At 45.5% G+C, this 18,707-nt stretch overlaps 1 protein-coding gene across 2 annotated transcripts in view; it reads left to right on the forward strand.

Moving 5' to 3' along the window:
* Positions 1 to 3,661: 3,661 nt before the first annotated feature.
* The window catches only part of adamts17 (ADAM metallopeptidase with thrombospondin type 1 motif, 17), a 96,222-nt gene continuing 81,176 nt past the window's right edge, over positions 3,662 to 18,707 (forward strand). For both annotated transcript variants that reach the window (XM_080766100.1, XM_080766101.1), the window contains exons 1-3: positions 3,662 to 3,904; positions 5,511 to 5,995; positions 10,843 to 11,053. In XM_080766100.1, the coding sequence (XP_080622226.1) occupies positions 3,814 to 3,904; positions 5,511 to 5,995; positions 10,843 to 11,053 (787 nt within the window). In that variant the 5' untranslated portion in view covers positions 3,662 to 3,813. The remainder of the gene's footprint in view (positions 3,905 to 5,510; positions 5,996 to 10,842; positions 11,054 to 18,707) is intronic.

Raw genomic sequence — 18,707 nt, forward strand, 5'->3', positions numbered from 1 at the left:
TAATTATTTTAATTTCTTATTTTGACCAAAACATAATTAATAAAACAGTTCCGCTGTAGCCCTCTAGATGGAGCACATCACCATCGCCCTCTGAAGAGGGACTAGTGAATATAAGTTAAATGTCTTTCCTTTGGTGCCTTTGAAGTTTGAATGTATTTAATGAGTTAACTTTAAATGTATTTAATGAGTTAACTTAGTGAGCGTTCATTCAAGTGTAACTATGAAAGTAATTATTAGGTAAATATGGGTGTTGCTTGAGAGATTGTAAGTGTATTTATATTTGGCAATTATACTGAAAATAGCCTAAACAAACACACACGCACGCACGCAGTCGCACACACACACACACACACACACACACACACACACACACACACACACACACTTCAACCCGGTCCATTATTACTTGCGCAAGCAGAGCGCGCAAGTACTAGTTTCGCCCAGCACTAGTAGGCCAAGCAAGTAGTCACTCGACAGAGTACAGTTCTGCATTTGAGCCACTGACCACCTTTTGATGATAGATATTATTATTATTAGACTCTGCAGAGTCCGTCAGACCCATGAGCCACGGACCACCATTATGACATTTAGCCTTTCAGACCCATTTGAGCCACGGACCACTATTGATGAAATGTTGCCTCTCAGACCCATCTGAGCCAAGGTCCACGACCACCATTTGATGACATTTAGCCTCTCAGACTCAAATTTTGTTGTCTTTGAATAAGATTTTGTCCACGATTCCATGCTGTATTGATGTTGCTACCATTAGGAGAGATAACAGGCAAACGTTGATCAGAATAACAATAACAATAACTCTAAATGTGTAGACTTATTGTAAATTATGTAATGCAGGTGTTTAACAATAATTACATCTTGAGAGAGTGAAATGAAACCAAATTGACCCGTAATTAGGAGTCTATAAAGGTCCATTTGGTTACGAACTCTCCATTTAGCTGGGGACCATCTGGAACCCCCTCAAGGACCACTGGTGGTCCCCGGACCACTAGGCTACTTTAAACCAATCACAGATTGTTCTTGCTGGAGTGAGAACGGTGCAAGTTGGAAATGCATGTAACGATGGAAGTTGGAGATCCATGCCCCACTCGGCTATGCAATACCCGTCGTATCCACGTCACAGTACCCGTTCCACTGTTTTTATTTCTCAATTTACTTCTATATTTGTAAAAAAAAAAACCAAAAAAACAATAAACAGAACATAAACATAAACATAAAAAAAGAAAGAGTACCCGTTCCACCCATTTGTATGACTAGTGGAGAAGAGATCCAGTAGAACCAAATGTCAGGGAGGGACTAGTGGAGAAGTAACCTCGCCTCACCAAGCTTTCCATCTCGGAGGAAAGCCTGGTCTCTGTTCCAAAAGTGCCGTCATGTGAACCGGTCTGGAACGAATGATATCGTTACGTCATGTTGTAGTATTGTTTTGTAGTCATCAGGCAGGAACAATCAAACGGAACTTCCTTTTCCCTCAAACCGGAAGAATAACAATAAAAGCTCTTGTAGTGCATGGATAAGAGATCCAGTAGAACTAAATGTTATGGAGGGACTAGTGGAGAAGAGATCCAGTAGAACTAAATGTTATGGAGGGACTAGTGGAGAAGAGATCCAGTAGAACTAAATGTTAGGGAGGGACTAGTGGAGAAGAGATCCAGTAGAACTAAATGTTAGGGAGGGACTAGTGGAGAAGAGATCCAGTAGAACTAAATGTTAGGGAGGGACTAGTGGAGAAGAGATCCAGTAGAACTAAATGTTAGGGAGGGACTAGTGGAGAAGAGATCCAGTAGAACTAAATGTCAGGGAGGGACTAGTGGAGAAGAGATCCAGTAGAACTAAATGTCAGGGAGGGACTAGTGGAGAAGAGATCCAGTAGAACTAAATGTCAGGGAGGGACTGTGGAGAAGAGAGCCAGTAGAATTAAGTGTCACTAAATGTTTGGTTGCGCTCTGAAAATAGACTATATGTATAAAATCTATTGTATAGATAATCTATTTTCAGCATGATGTAACCACGTGTAAAATCATCCCCTATGCTACAACGCCATCAAGGCCCATGTTTGTTGACAAAATCTGTAGAGTGTGTGTGTGTGTGTGTGTGTGTTTGTGTGTGTGCATGTGTGTGTGTGTGTGTGTGCATGCGCGTGTGCGTTTGTGTGTGTGCATGTGTGTGCGTGCATGGGAGTACTAATACAGCACTGGACACATTGTATGAAGTTATATAGATGTTATTAGGTTAGAGTGTGTGTGTGTGTGTGTGTGTGTGTGTGTGTGTGTGTGTGTGTGTGTGTGTGTGTGTGTGTGTGTGTGTGTGTGTGTGCGTGCGTGCGTGCGTGCGTGCGTGTGCGTGTGTGCGTGCGTGTGTTATTAGGTTAGTGCCTGGCTCAGACTGCTGACGAAGACCCCTAACAGCATTGAAACACTGGTTTTTGGTTCTAATAAATTAGTTTGTGGGGGGGATTATGCAGATTTTTTGAGGGGCGACAAGATTACATCATGGCAGACTATGGGATTTTTAGTAGGGGAGTTTTTTAGTGTTTGTTTCAGAGCACTTCATTTGCCAAGTCTATGGACTCAGAGAGCCAGCCAAGTCTACATGGACTTTAATGTCTGTTTAGGGCACTAAATACAGTCACTTCACGAGTGGGATGTTTTTGAGTGGTGCAACCACTCCCTTACGGAGCTATGTGTGTGTGGTTGGGTAGCTGGCTGGCTGGGTATGAGCACGAAAACAGCATGGTTGTTTTTCTCCACCTGTGCGCAACCTAACGCACACACAAACACACACACAATGCACATATTAACTGTATGCTTTCAGGTGTGCCAGTACAGTACAGTGACAGTACAGTAGCCTACTGTACACTAGAGGGTAAAGTAGAGGGACCACCACACGGTAACTCTGTCATTTCTCAACCGTTTCGGACGAGGGGCGGCACGCCGGAACTGCCCGGCCCCTGGGCGTGTTCCTGGGGGTATGGAACTCCTGGCCTTTGAACGACTCGTGATCCCCCAGGAGGAAGTAACTAATGTTGCTCTGGAGAGGGAAGTCTGGGGCTCTCTGGTGGAGCTGTGCTGTTGCCCCCGCGACCCGACTACGCATAAGCGGTTGAAGATGGATGGACGGATGAACCCAGCTGTAGACTATAGGCTTCTACGGTCAGAACTAGACGGTTTCTTGACCAAACCCCATGACAGTTTTGATTCAACTAATAACATTCTGGGCATAGACACCGTACCGTTATAGAGGCCAATTATTTTCCTGTCTGTCTACTTTCCAGGAACCGTACCCAAAATAATGGATAGGCCTAAACACACTTTAGTCAACACAGGGGTCACTGACTTTGACTGTAGGCTACTGTTGTCACGCACGCACGCACACGGCACACGCACGCGCACGCTCTCTCTCTCTCCACTTGAAAAAGTATTAAAAGGAGGAAAAACCACGTGTAGGGTTTCAGCCCCGCCCCCCCCCCTACCCGGCGTGACGGACAGCGTCGGTTGGCCAATCGCGTCATAGGGGTTTCAGGTTTTTGCGACGGGGCCACAGCCAATCGGAGCGTGGCAGAGGGCGGTGGGCGTGTCGCTAGCTTCAAATTCACTGTGTGTGTGTGTATGCAGGGCTGAGTGCAGGAGTACTGCTGCTGAAACATCTGAAAGTTTACACAACTCCTCTGCAGTCCTCTCTCTCTCTCTCTCTCTCTCTCTGGGCTTTGCAAAGCTGCTTTACACATCCATCCATCCATCCTCCTCCACATAGTTCTGCTGTAGTTTTAACTGTAGTTCTGCTGTAGTTTTTTAAACCATGCATCATGACAGCCATGCCAGAACGCTTAGACTGCTTCTTCTTCATATCCTCTGCAGCGGATCATTCCTGCAACAACAGGCGGCGACTGGTGAGTCCAAGAAAGTGCAATAATAGTCACTCACACATGGATGGCTTATGTTATGTATGTGCTTATGTTTCCTAACTGGGTCAGATCGGTTCTTAAAGCCACCCTACTTAAAGAGCAACAGACTGGTTTCTCTCAGAGTAACGACAGACAGCGATGGTCAAACTCTGTAGCGCAACAACAACGGTTCGGTTCTCAAACTTTTACCATAATATTATCAAGGTCTCTCTCTCTCTCTCCCTCCCCTCTTTATAACTCTGACAGTATGCAAATGGCACCGCGAAACGGGTCCATTTGGTTCCAGTTGCATACTTTCGGAGTTACAGACTTGCAGAAACTCCAGAAAGTCCATGGAATCAACTGCTGCAGGATAGGTTTTTTCAGTGGTCCATTTGGTTCCATTTTATACAGACTTGCAGAAAGTCCTTTCAACTATATATTTGCTGCAGGCTATAGAATAGATACTTGGACGGTGGCCTTCATTGTTCTGATGAGGATGAGTGCATATTTATATAGCCTATAGTTTAGTGTAATATAGCTGTTTAAAAGTTAAGATGAGGATGAGTGCATACTTATATAGTGTACTCCTGTAACCGTTTAAAAGCGTTTGGGCAAAAAGAAAGGTGGACAGAAGTATGTCTTGCATGCTTCATTTCTCTCTCTCTCTCTGAGGTCCATATAGTCAGCTTTCCTTGTGCTTAATTAGATTTGAGATCAGTCTCTGTCTGAGGCTCTGAGCACACATTACAATATGCTGCTATATGCAATATGCTAAAAGTAAAGACATAATATATTCAGTTCAGTGACATGTTCATTTGCACACCACCAGGTTGACTTAGGATTCCCAATGAAATGTAATTAGGCTACCCTCTCAATCAATCAATCAATCTCTCAATCAATCAATAAATCATGTCTTTCTTTTCGAGGGGAGCTAGCCCCTCCTATGTCCAGCTTATGGTGTGTGTAACACAAATGTTGTCCTAACAACACAAAGATTAAATTCCGTTGACTGACAATTACTGGACAATTTTGTGTAAACAGATGTATGATGCCCCTCGCTCCACACGGGTGCGATTTTGATGTTTATATGATGTCTTTGCATAGTAGACCACTACTGTATATTTGTATGTCATTAAATGTTTTGATGAATTGAGCATGAACTTGAGGGACCCCAATTGAAACAAACAACCATGTCCATAATGCTTTCTTCAAATTGTACAATTTGTGCAAAAGTAGAAACTATACTCATTGTGCAGAATGTCCTCTTTCAAGTTTCCAAAATGGATAACAATCTTGGAACAATAGCAGATCTACAAGCTCACAATGCGTGACATGTGGTAATAAAGCAATCAATCAATCAATCAATCAATCAATCAATCAAAAAGGAATATGATTTCAGATGTTTTAATCCAGTGATTCCCAAACTTTTGACAGCACAGGCTGACTCTTCACATACTAAAGCATGTCTGAAATAAATATCCGAGCTGAAATCGATGTAAATATGAAATAAATGCTTACACATGTAGCTAGGTGTAATGTTAGAGACCACAGAAGTGAACCTTTCAAGCCTGTTTTCTCAACTCACTGTATGACATGTGTCACCCCTCAGCCCACAGTGAATGGGACACAGAAGAAGTGGTTCCCATGCTTCTATTTGAAGAGGACTCTGAGCACCTGTTGCAGCACCAACAGTCACCGCGGAGCCACCGGCACCACAGTGCGCGTCTCCGCCGAGCCCTAGAAGATCCCCCAGTGGCGAGGGGTCCGGGTGGGCCCACCGCTGTCCCCTCTGGCCCGGAGCGGGAGGAGGGGGGAGAGGGGGACCGTCTGCTTCTGTCGCTGCCCGCGTTCGGACGGGACCTCTACCTGGACCTCAGGAGGAGCGACGCCTTCCTTTCGGACGATTTCGTCGTAGTGGAGTCGGGACGAGGAGGAGGGGGGGTCAAGGAGGGGGGGAACGACGGGAGGGCCAAAGTGTCGCACAACGACGTCGTTTCTGCTCTGGAGGAGGATGGGCGAAGGTGCTTTTACTCGGGCTGGATCGTCAACCACACAGACTCCTTCGCCTCTCTCAGTACCTGCAGCGGCGGCTTGGTAAATACATGAACTCCCGTCTTATGTTTTGGATTAACTTTTCTTTTCTTTTTTCAATGTTTTGTGGTTGTTTTCTTGGAAAGTGTCGAGCATGTTAGGATGCCTTCTTTCTTGGCCCTCTTTGTTTTTGCACTCGGTTGCCTCTCGGGGGAGGATTATAGGGGGAGAAACCACACACGCTGCACGCAGAGTAAAGATGTTGTGAATGTGAGGCACTCGGGGGAGGGGGGGGACTTTAAAGAATTGTGGTGTTTTTTTTTGGGGAGGTTTTTATTTCATAATAAAGCCTGGTTGCTGTTATTGCATGGAAGCAGGCTGGCTGGCTGGTTGGCAGCATAGCTGAGGTTGTTAGACTCTGTGTACTGACTGTATCGGGTCAGCCAGTTCTTCCTTACAGCCTGACTGACTGTCACCGTTGTTTGTTTGTGGCAAATCATTTGGGCAGCTGATAGGCAATAATACAGAGTCACTATGACGCACGCATGCACGCACGCACGCACGCACGTGCACACACACACACACACACACACACACACACACACCATGAAGGGACATTCCTCTTATGTTAGTCCAGTGGTGATGATGTCAGCATGCCTTTCCGTGCACGAGACCCGTGTTTGAATCCTGGGCGTTACACACACACACACACACACACACTGGGCGTTACAAAAACACACGGGTAGTTGATTGATTTATATACTGTACATATCCAGAGACAAACACAATTGCATGCTCTCTTTACGCATGCACGCACGCACACCAATAAGGTTTATGAAGGTCTGTAGAAATGAAGAAAAAAGGGCATGCCTGGTCTCTTGTCTTGGCATCTCTTTCATTCTTAGCTATTAAGTCCATCTGACATGTTTGTCTTCCAGCCAGGCTTTGGATTGGATTGTCATTATTTCTCAGAGAAAATAATAAGGTCATGAATGATTGTTTTAAATGTTCATATCTGTTATTTGCGGGAGCTACAGTATAACTAGGTCACACCTCTGAGCTGCAGCACGACAAAAGGAGTCTTAGGGTGAGGCGGAATCCGCACACTGTGTGTGTGTGTGTGTGTGTGTGTGTGCACGCGAGCTGTGCGTAGAAGTATAAAGCCCCGCCCTTGTTATACACGGAGTTAAATGCACGGGCCCACCTGCAGTCCCAGCTCCGACCAGTAGGGCCGACCGATTCAACATTGGTCAGCCCTTCTGGGGCCTTGGGCCCAAGTAGCAACTATCCAGAGTTCCAGACACAACCGCTTTCCCTGTAGCGGCCAGCGGTTCCCCAACGCTTTGGGCCGTGCACCCCCTAGATCAGGGGTTCTCAACCTGGGGGTCGCGACCCCTCGTGTGGTCCCGAAATTATTTTGGGGTGTCCCCAAATAAAATTAAAAAAATATATTTTTGGCTGGAAAATGTCAATTTAGAGTTTACACAGTACACACACGTGCATGCGCATAAACTTTCCTTAATGATTATATCTGGTTTCAGTATTAATTTATGATGTATTTCATCTATAAGGTTACTAGAACGGTGCCCGTGGGGCCTCTACAGCGGCGCACTGGCGTACTTGGAACGATGCAAGTTGGAAATGCATGCCCCACCCAGATATTATGCGTTGGAGCCTCTACAGCGGTGCCCGTTGGGCACTGGCCTACTTGGAACGATGCAAGTTGGATGTTGGTGGATGCCCCACCCAGATATTATGTCTGTCTCCCTTTTATGAAGAAGAAATGGAAAATCTGCACACCAATTAAGGCTCCCAAAATATCTTTACTTTAATGATACGATTAAAGTAAAGATATTTTGGGAGCCTTAATTGGTGTGCGTATTTTTCATTTGTTTCATTTGTTTATTTTGATCCAGCACCCAGCCTATAGGTATAGATGCGCGTGTCCTTTTTGAGTGTTTGTTCAGCCTTCATATATTATATGGAGTTCTTTGTAAGGTATGCCCAAGTCCAGGCCCGGGCAGAGACCTTTTGTGGCGGTTCTGGACAACACGGGGCACTGCGGTGGTGTGGAACGCGCATGTCAAATTTGAAGTCGGTGGAGCGAACGGTTCTCGAGTTATGTGGATTACACACACACACACACAGAGACTTGGTGCATTTATAGATATATTGTAAAGCAGGGACACAGGGCGCTTGTTGCCAAGGGAACAGAGTATTGTTGCCTTGTAGTCTCCATAATTATGTCAACTTTTTGTTTTGTTTCATAATTCAATTTGAAACTCTTTTGAAAGTGAAGATGGTTACACCTGTTTTTTTCTTTATATATATATTCAACTAAAATATTAACAAGAGCTTGTGTGACAAAATTACCGTTAATAACCACATATTTGGAACACAGCTGTGGTTTTTTCAATTCTCTGAAAAGTATCAGTTTTAGATGTGCAAAGTTTTCACCGAGGCAGAGATATGAGCCCTCCTTCTTTTAATACAATCAGCGCAGGGATTTCTTTCAAAATAGAAGTTTGGGGTGTCGGGAAGATATTTCCGCTTTTACTCTGTAAAGCCCTCGTTCCGGAAAAAAAAAGAGACCTATTTTTGCTTGCTTACCTTGCTCTCGTTAAGATAAAAATCGCTGAATAATCCCTCGCTGTAATGAGCTGATGTCCACAGACTCCACACAGTTGTGATGATATTGTAGTGAATGCTTTACTGAAAGTATCGTGAACAGTACAGGCATAGAGCATACATTCTGTCAACTACTACCACTCGCTTTCCGGGTTCCTAGTGATGTGATCGTTCCTCTTAAAGCTGTACACTACACTCGCGTTCATATTTTGAACGAGAGGCAGGTCAAAATTCAGAAATGAAGAGCTTAGTATATCTATAGATCAAAACCAAGGAGAGCTCCCTAGATTAGGAGATACAAGGGATTCTTTCTGCAGCGGTAAGTGAATGGGACAGCGGATGTGTGAAGAGCAAGGGGTATGGTGGCCAGATGTACATTTATACAATATGAAGTGGTTTTCACAGGCCTGGCCTACACCACATGTACATTTATACAATATGAAGTGGTTTTCACAGGCCTGGCCTACACCACATGTACATTTATACAATATGAAGTGGTTTTCACAGGCCTGGCCTACACCACATGTACATTTATACAATATTAAGTGGTTTTCACAGGCCTGGCCTACACCACATGTACATTTAATACAATATGTAGTGGTTTTCACAGGCCTATCTACACCATATGTACATCTATACAATATGTATAGTGGTTTTCACAGGCCTATCTATACCAGATGTACATTTATGGTGGTTTTCACAGGCCTACCTACACCAGATGTACATTTAATACAATATGTAGTGGTTTTCACAGGCCTACCTACAGTACACCATATGTACATTTAATACAATATGTAGTGGTTTTCACAGGCATATCTACACCAGATGCACATTTATACAATATGAAGTGGTTTTCACAGGCCTGGCCTACACCAGATGTACATTTAATACAATATGTAGTGGTTTTCACAGGCCTATCTACACCAGATGTACATTTATACAATATGAAGTGGTTTTCACAGGCCTGGCCCTGGATTACACCAGATGTACATTTCTACAGTCTGTCTGTGTGATTCATGTGTCCGTCTGTGTCTGCACAGACTGAGCCTGTTATATCTTACATCTCTCTCCCCTTTGGTCCACACACACGCACGCACGCACACACGCACGCACGCAATCACGCACTTAGGTCCCCTTTCCTGCCTAATATTTTGAACCAATCAATTTGTTCAGATCCCTAAAAGTTGGTTCAGAACCAACCAGATATGATTATAAACCCCATTCTGGGCGGGAACCCCTTTTGGTGTTTACCCCCTCAGGCCGGGAACCCATTTTTGGGTTCTCTACAGTATGTACAGTATTCAAAAAATACAAAACAATTATGCTGCTATATAAATATTTGAAGTTTTTCAGAAAACTTAGGTCAGGCTTTAGAAGGCGTTTTTAGAATTGGCCTTAGGCCTAAATGGGTTAAAAACCAGGTCTAGAACCAAAGTGGAAAGGCGGCCATATAGACGCGTAGATTCACGCTTTATCTCCTAACAATGTTGCTGTTTCCCTGAAGTCATACTGTAGACTCATCATAGTGTGGTCACATGTGTAGTTGCACACAATTCATCCAAAAAAGGTTGCAGTCTAGATGCAGACACCTACAGTATGAGTTCTCATTTCTAAATTTGAGACATAATGGTACAGCACTACTTGGCTGTCCAGTTCATTTCAGTTACTCTTATTTTTAGAGAGAGACTTTAAGAGATGTTTAAGTCAAACACTTTGATGTTGTCTGCAACCCATTTAGGACTGAGGCCGATTCTATAAACGCCTTCTAAATCCTGACCTAAGTTTTCTGGAAAACTTCAAATGTTTATATAGCAGCATCATTTGTTTTAATTTTTTTTAATACTGTCCAAAAGGGTTAAAACACCAAAAGGGGTTCCTGTCCTGAATGGGTGAAGCCACAGTAGTTATGGCTCCAGGTGACACATTTTTAACGTAGTAATGTTCAGCAACTACAGACTAAAGACAATACATATTTATATATAATTAATGTAGTAATGTTCAGCAACTACAGACTAAAGACAATACATATTTATATATAATTCATGTAGTAATGTTCAGCAACTACAGACTAAAGACAATACATATTTAATTATATATAATTCATGTAGTAATGTTCAGCAACTACAGACTAAAGACGATACATATTTTCATGGAGAAAAAAAAAAACACTTGTGAGAATTGTGATCTCAATTCTTGTGGAGGGAATATCCTGATTCACATTTGAGCGAGAATCGTGCAGCACTAATACTCTGGTACCCGTGTCTTGTGTCTCTCTGTCCTAGACGGGATTGGTCCACACCGGGACGGACAGCCTGTTCATCGAACCGCTGAGTAGCGGCGCCGGAGGGGGCGGGTCCGACCTGCCTCGGCCTTCCAGCTTCTCGGGGCAGAAACACAGACTGGTGCGACGCTCTGCCTCCAGGCAGCCCGCCCCCCCAGCCCGTAACCTGCGGGCCGCCGGGGACCAGCAGAAGTACTGCGGCACCGTACAAGGTGAGTGACAGCTGTGGGTTGTTAGCCCTTGTTAGCCCTGCTTGGCCAGCCTCATAGCGGCGATTCACTGAAGATTGAGTCTGGGGTCGACCCCATAGGCAGAGAGTAGGAGTCTGGGGTCGGTCCCATAGGCAGAGAGGATGAGTCTGGGGTCGGTCCCATAGGCAGAGAGGATGAGTCTGGGGTCAGTCCCATTGGCAGAGAGTATGAGTCTGAGGTCGGTCCTATAGGCAGAGAGTACGAGTCTGACGCGACACGTTGAGAACCCGCAGACGCGCCTGTCTCTGCAGCTCCAGTGGAACACGTTGAGAGCTTGTAGATCTGTCTGTTATTGACAACGTGAACGAACCCTGACACCACCACTGCAAAAACAAATGTGTTGAACCCGCAGACGCGCCCGTCTCTGCAGTGCCATTTGCACCACGTTGAGAGCTTGTAGTTTTTGCAGCACTGGTGCCAGGGTTTGTTCACGTTGTCAATAACAAAATAACCTAGATTACAGGCGGACATGAAGTGAAGTTCAATCAGTGCGTTTAATCAGCAGCAGAAAAAAGCTACTGTAATAGCTAACACCACCACCAGCCTGTTAGCTTAGCTTGTTGCTAACGATTTGTCACTCCGTCTTTTTCTTTTCTCTCTTTTATTATCCCCCCCCCCCCCCCCCCCGACTTCACGGGTTGCGCATTGGGTTGTGATGAGACACGAAACAGCAGTGTGCATTCTGGTGAGACTGTATATTATTAAACTGCATGGGTCCGGACTCCGGAGCGTAAACAACATGTAGGCTACAGTACATTAGCCTCCCTCTGTCCCAGCCGAGTCTCAGCCAGAGTGAGAGTGAGCGCTGAGCGGACTGCCCCGTTCCCCGACGCTGCTGCTGCTGCTTGTGGGACTCTGGGAGCATACCATTATAACGAGAGGAGGGGGTTTCCACTTTCCACCCGGCCCCTATTACGACTGCTGGCCCAAATTGATTCGCAATACTTTTGCTGTAGTTAATATTATTTTGCAAAAGAAAAAATCGCCGCAATAAATCACCTAATAAAAATATTCGGCGATAGACTCATCCAAATCACGATTGCCGATATATTCGTATCGTCACCCAACCCTACTCCCCGCTATTCATTTCGATGGAAGTTGCTCAGTGGTGTTTTGAAGCACCCGAAAGAAGTACAATTATAACTCAATGGCTCGAGTGAGCGGAAGTTAAGGCCGGACCTCAGATTTGAGGTCCTGGGATGACACACATTACGCACATGACATCATGAACGTCCGTCCACCTCCATGAGCGTGCTGCAGTTCCACTTTTCGCCAGTAGGTAGTGGCAGCTTCAACGTTGGATAGCCTTACTGGGTGCTTGGGTCGGGCCCATAGGCAGAGAGTATGGGAGGGTATGACACACGAGTAAATAATCCGCACACCATTTCTTTACTTAAAGTGTTAACGTTTCGAGCCGTAGCCCTTATTCAGACCGAGTGCACATGCGTTAGCGGCTACACCCGCTGGTAGTCAGTATGCAGTATGCAGTGCCGGTTGGTGCCACAGGGTGGTGCACTGCTTCTTTTTGTTTTGCTGTGTGTACACGATCTGAAGTCACTTCCACTACATGTCCATATTGTGTTGGCGTGCAGAGAGAGACTGCATGCTCCGTTCACTTTTGTATTATTAGGTTAGTATTGTCTGCCATGAGACCTGGCTTGATATGGTCAATGCTCCATTAGTTGGCTGCTAAATAAACCAGCTTATTGACGTTATCTTTGTCTGTGTGAAATACCTGGACATCTGCTGTATCCAGCACACTACTCCATCCATGCTCAACACATCACAATTGGCGCCCGGACAGGGACGTGAACCCTGGACCCTCAGATCAAGGTCAAAAGTTTAAGAATTGTATTTTGGTTTGTTTCATTGCATTGCAGGCTTTATGCTTTGATATGTGTATCAGACTGGGCGTGATGTAGTTCCCTGTGCATACCTGGTTGCTTTTCATTCAGTCTGTGTGGCAAGGTGTTAAGTAACGGTTGGTTGGTAACTTGGTTCAGTTGTCGTGTACGGCTGTGGACAGCCTTATTATTGCCATGGGGGAATATGTAACAGTCACGATATTGAGGGGGCAGACACTGAGCGCTCGAACGCTGTTCATGCAGCCTGAACTGAGACAAGCTGGAGTTGGAAATACATCGTTTTCAACGAGGGCGGCGCAAATAAGAGTTATTTTAAGCATGTGTGCAGCATGGCAACTGTTTTAACACTAGCATGACTGAACTCATGGAGAGATCGAGGCGTGCGTAAGACACGTGTATATTGTTATTGCTCCAAACCGTGATATTACTAATATAACCTCTAAACCAATATTTAATCTAAATGTTGAGTACATTTGTAATGTAAGTAGGCCTACACATTTACTCTGAGGAATTAGTTGGAATGCAGGCTTTGGTAGTTGAAATGCAAATATCCCATTAGCTTGAACAACACTCCAACTGTCAGGAGGTGTGAACTTCACTGCTTGCGGGGGGAGAAAGGGTGACAGCGGTCCTTTGGGCGAAAAAGAGCAGACATAATGGGTATAAGTATGCCTAAAATCATATTTACAAAACGTTTCAGATGATTTGAATCGAATATTTAGGAAAAGTCATGGAAGGGGAACTTTCTCAGAACTTCCACAAAGAAAATCCACTTAAAAATCTCAAAATCGGTCAGATTGACTGTTTAGACATGCTAGTGTTAAAGTATTGTACAGTGACAACTAAAGTCTCTTTAAGGTTTATGTTGTAATATTACTACAAAACAATCTAAAATAAAGGGATTTAAGATCATTAAAGCTGGGCTGTTGCCTGAGTCCAATGCAGTTCTGCCCACTTCCGGTGTATTGTTGTAGACGAGAGGTTAACCCTCATGCACAGTTGCCTTAGTATAGACAGAGTTACGCAAACTGCGTTCACTTCATGGGGCCAGTCCAATGGAGGCTCTTCTACATAGACTTCTACAGGACTTGTCCCAGTTGGTTTGGCCCGTTCTGCTGCTCCCTCGCTCTTGTCCCGCCTCTAAAACACAGCACAGTATCTGGCTCAGCTTGTTGTTACACCGCCATCAGTGACCCATTGTGCTTTGCACTGTGGTGATTGCGTAATGATTCTAATAATACAGGAACAGGATTCAATAGGTCACCACTTTTGGTGTCACACACTGTTCTTGTTTACGTGTATGTGTGTCGACTAGATCAGGAGATGAATGGATAGATTTGATTAGATTTTTATTTGGATCTCTTTTAGCCTTTCGGCTAATCTTCCAAGAGTCCAGAAATAAATTAAAACATTACAGAATACATTATATTACATTACAAAATAGTACATTGCATTTCAAAAATACATTTCAAATTGCACTGATGCTAAACGACAACAGTGAGTCAAATATTACAGCTAAAAAAACAAAGCTAAACAGAAATCACAACATAATAGTGAATCAATAAAAGCAATCCCAGCTATAATGATGAGTTCCATAATTCAACTGCCCTAAAAATAAAAGATCGGCTTCCCATACTAGTTTTTATTTTTGGTAGAACATAAATATCTTTGTGTCTTGAGCTTGTGTTGACGCAAACTAATGTTAATTTATGTTTACTGCTTTATTAGATGTTTTTATTTTATAAATCAATGCAAGAGACTGTTTTCTTATGCATTCAAGTGCTGTGGGCCATCCCATTCTGTTATGCAGTTCACCCGTGTCTGTTTCATACCAACATCTTAAGACCTAGCTGCCTTGTTTAGTGTGATCTGCAGTCTTCTCATATCTGAGCTGCGTTTCCCCATACTGCACAGCAATAGTTTACGTGACTATAAATATTAGCCTCAACGTCTCTGGGCAATTCGCCCAACCATTCCTGCCATTTGCATTACCTTTTTTTTTTGAGATATCTGTGGTATGAGCTGTCCATGATGAATTGTTTTGTATTTTAATTTGCGTGGCCCCATTGCCCCTACAAAATGACAGGAACTACTTAATATTCACCAAAACCAGAGCAGAACTCCCACAACGGGACTTGCAACCACTATATTAATGGCAAGTATTTCATACAGCTTAAGTGCCACAATTATTTTATTTTTCCAGTTTTTCATGTGTCTGGAGGCTGAACCCTTGACAGTCAAATGTGCCAATGAAAAAAACAGTAATATAGTGACATCACATTATCAGCCCCTTCCCTAACTCCTCCCCCTTTATCATCAACTACAGCTGTGGGTGCGGCTTAAGTTCAGGTGAATCACCACCCACCAGGCAAACCAGGCATACTTAATGAACTGGTGGGGGTGCCCACATAAAAACGTCATTTTAACAAATACTGTACACTTTTTTGAAAAGCTCCTCTCCTCTCCTCTCCTCTCCTCTCCTCGAGGTTGAGGTGAGGTTGAACATCCCAGAGAAACGGTGCTAATAAATCATAGGGTTTCAGAGCAGCATTTAACTGCTATCTCCCATCCTTTGATGTTCATTCAACTACTCTGTGTCGACTGTGTGTGTGTGTGTGTGTGTGTGTGTGTGTGTGTGTGTGTGTGGAATGCAGCTGTTTCCTTATTTAATGTGTATCCGTCCGTCCGTCTGTAAACGTCTTGTTGGAACCTGCTGAGTCTCCCCTCTCTCTCTCTCTCTCTCTCTCTCTCTCTCTCTCTCTCTCTCTCTCTCTCTCTGTCTCTCTGTCTATCTCTCTCTGTATCTCTCTCTGTGTGTGTGTCTCTCTCTCTCTCTCTCTCTCTCTCTCTCTCTCTCTCTCTCAAACACAGAGAGTCTCTCTGCACTTTTTTTTACATTACTTTAAGACCTGAATTCGAGTCTACGAATGTAAAATCTCTAAATCCTAACAGTTTTCTGATAAAAAAATCTACGTTTCTCTAATCTGCGGTATAATCAACCCCCAAAATGGTACCGGACCCCCATCTCAACATATTTAGTTCCAGGGACACTGATGTCTTTACGGTACGTAATGGGTTAATCATTTTCCAAACCCATCGCTCTGCGACTCTGCGCCAACATTATAGATTTTTGTTCTAGTGAGAGGAATTCACTTTTTTTCCCTCTGCCTTGTTGGCTGCGTACAGCAGCCTGGCTGGCTGGCTGACTGGCTGGCTGGCTGGTTGGCTGGCTGGCTGGCTGGCTGGCTGGCTGACTGACTGGCTGCATACAGCTGGCTGGCTGGCTTGCTGGCTGGCTGACTGACTGACTGGCTGGCTGAGTACAGCTGGCTGGCTGGCTGAGTACAGCTGGCTGGCTGGCTGGCTGGCTGGCTGAGTATACAGCTGGCTGGCTGAGTACAGCTGGCTGGCTGGCTGGCTGGCTGAGTATACAGCTGGCTGGCTGAGTACAGCTGGCTGGCTGAGTACAGCTGGCTGGCTGGCTGACTGGCTGAGTACAGCTGGCTGGCTGGCTGACTGGCTGAGTACAGCTGGCTGGCTGGCTGAGTACAGCTGGCTGGCTGGCTGGCTGGCTGGCTGAGTACAGCTGGCTGGCTGACTGGCTGGCTGCGTACAGCTGGCTGGCTGGCTGGCTGGCTGGCTGACTGGCTTCTTGCCTGACTGGCTGGATACTGACTGACTGACTGGCGTCCCTGCTTGGCACTCACTTTTATTTCCAGGAAGAAAAAAAAGTCTAGGGCCAAGTCCACTTCAATTCGGCATTCTAGTAGCGCAAACGTCGCTCACTCTCTGCTGATTTCTGATCGTCTGCACCTTTGTAAAATTGACGCACACACCTAACCTCTAACCTCAAATTAATTAGTCTCATGTCCAGCAGCTGTGCCTAGTTTCTCCTGGATCTGCATGTCGGGAGCTGCCTATGCCATAAAAAGCATAGGTGAGTTCTAGTCTAGTCCCTGCTTGGCACTCAGATCAAGGGTGGATTGGGGGGGTCAATCCCAGCTTGGCACTCAGCATCAAGGGTTGGTTTGGGGGGGTCAGTGTCTGCTTGGCACTCAGCATCAAGGGTTGGATTGGGGGGGTCAGTCCCTGTTTGGCACTCAGCATCAAGGGTTGAATTTGGGGTTCAGTCCCAGCTTGTCACTCAGCATCCAGGGTTGGATTGGGGGGTCAGGCCCTGCTTGGCACTCAGCATCAAGGGTTGGATTGGGGGTCAGTCCCTGCTTGGCAAGTTGGCACTCAGCATCAAGGGTTGGATTGGGGGGTCAGTCCCTGCTTGGCAAGTTGGCACTCAGCATCAAGGGTTGGATTGGGGGGTCAGTCCCTGCTTGGCACTCAGCATCCAGGGTTGGATTGGGCGGTCAGTCCCTGCTTGGCACTAAGCATCAAGGGTTTGATTGGGGGGGGTCAGGCCCTGCTTGGCACTCAGCATCAAGGGTTGGATTGGGGGGGTCAGGCCCTGCTTGGCACTCAGCATCAAGGGTTGGCTTGGGGGGGGGGGGGGGGGTCAGGCCCTGCTTGGCACTCGGCATCAAGGGTTGGATTGGGGGGTCAGGCCCTGCTTGGCACTCAGCATCCAGGGTTGGATTGGGGGGTCAGGCCCTGCTTGGCACTCAGCATCCAGGGTTGGATTGGGGGGTCAGGCCCTGCTTGGCACTCAGCATCAAGGGTTGGATTGGGGGGGTCAGTCCCTGCTTGGCACTCAGCATCAAGGGTTGGATTGGGGGGTCAGGCCCTGCTTGGCACTCAGCATCCAGGGTTGGATTGGGGGGTCAGTCCCTGCGACATACTAGCGTCATGTCCAGGAGGTGTTGCCCTATGAGCCTAATGGCTCGGCGAGTCATACCCATTTTGGACTGAGGCAGATTCTAAAAGCGCTTCTAAATCCTGACCTAAGTTTTCTGAAAAACTTCAAATATTTATGTAGCAGCATCAAAATAATTACATTTTTGAATACTGTACATATACCGTACAGAACCCCAAAAGGGGTTCCCGCCCAGAATGGAAAACTAACGGTAGTCTTTCATAGTTTTAGCTTTGATGTACGACATGCAAGATGGGAGCGACGGTTGTTATCACGGGGTGTGTGACTGTGTGTGTGTGACAATCAACCCATTTAAAAATAGCAGATCTGCAAGCTCACAACACGTCGCACTGCGACATATTGTGAGCTTGTCTATGAAAGCCCATGAAAACTTCGACATGCTAGTCTGACGAGAAATCTGATTGGCTGCCTCGTCTCTACGCAACCAGACACTTTTAAATAAACGGTCGCACGAGCAGCGCCACGATGCCTCAGAATGATTTAGGCTAACTCATTTCAGCATAACGGTGCAGCAAAACGGTGACACCCGCTGATTTAAGCAATTCAAAATCCTCCTTCTTAGCTGGTTTTTTTTTGAGCGTTACAGTACCTTTGCTCCTGTCTGCCTGTCAGCTGTCACATCAGCGCACAGATGCCGGGGCTCGCGCACAACACATTGAACACAACAACAAAGTGAACAAACTACAGGTTGAAATTACATCTACACTTAGACAGTGAGTAATGGAGGCAAGCTGTTGAGTTGTTGAGTTTTGCAACGGACGTGACTGCACGTTAGTTGCACGTTAGCTGCACGTTTAGACGTTAGTCTAAAGCGACAGTCTGCCGTTTTCAACCTGGAGACACAAAAGACAACCCAGATAGAGCTTTGAGCAATCAAAAGAGCTCCACTCAAGTTCTTCTGACTTGTTGAGAGGACAGTGAGTAA

The sequence above is a fragment of the Protomyctophum bolini genome (genome assembly GCF_963924005.1).
Source record: "Protomyctophum bolini genome assembly, chromosome: 1".
NCBI classification, from domain to species: domain Eukaryota; kingdom Metazoa; phylum Chordata; class Actinopteri; order Myctophiformes; family Myctophidae; genus Protomyctophum; species Protomyctophum bolini.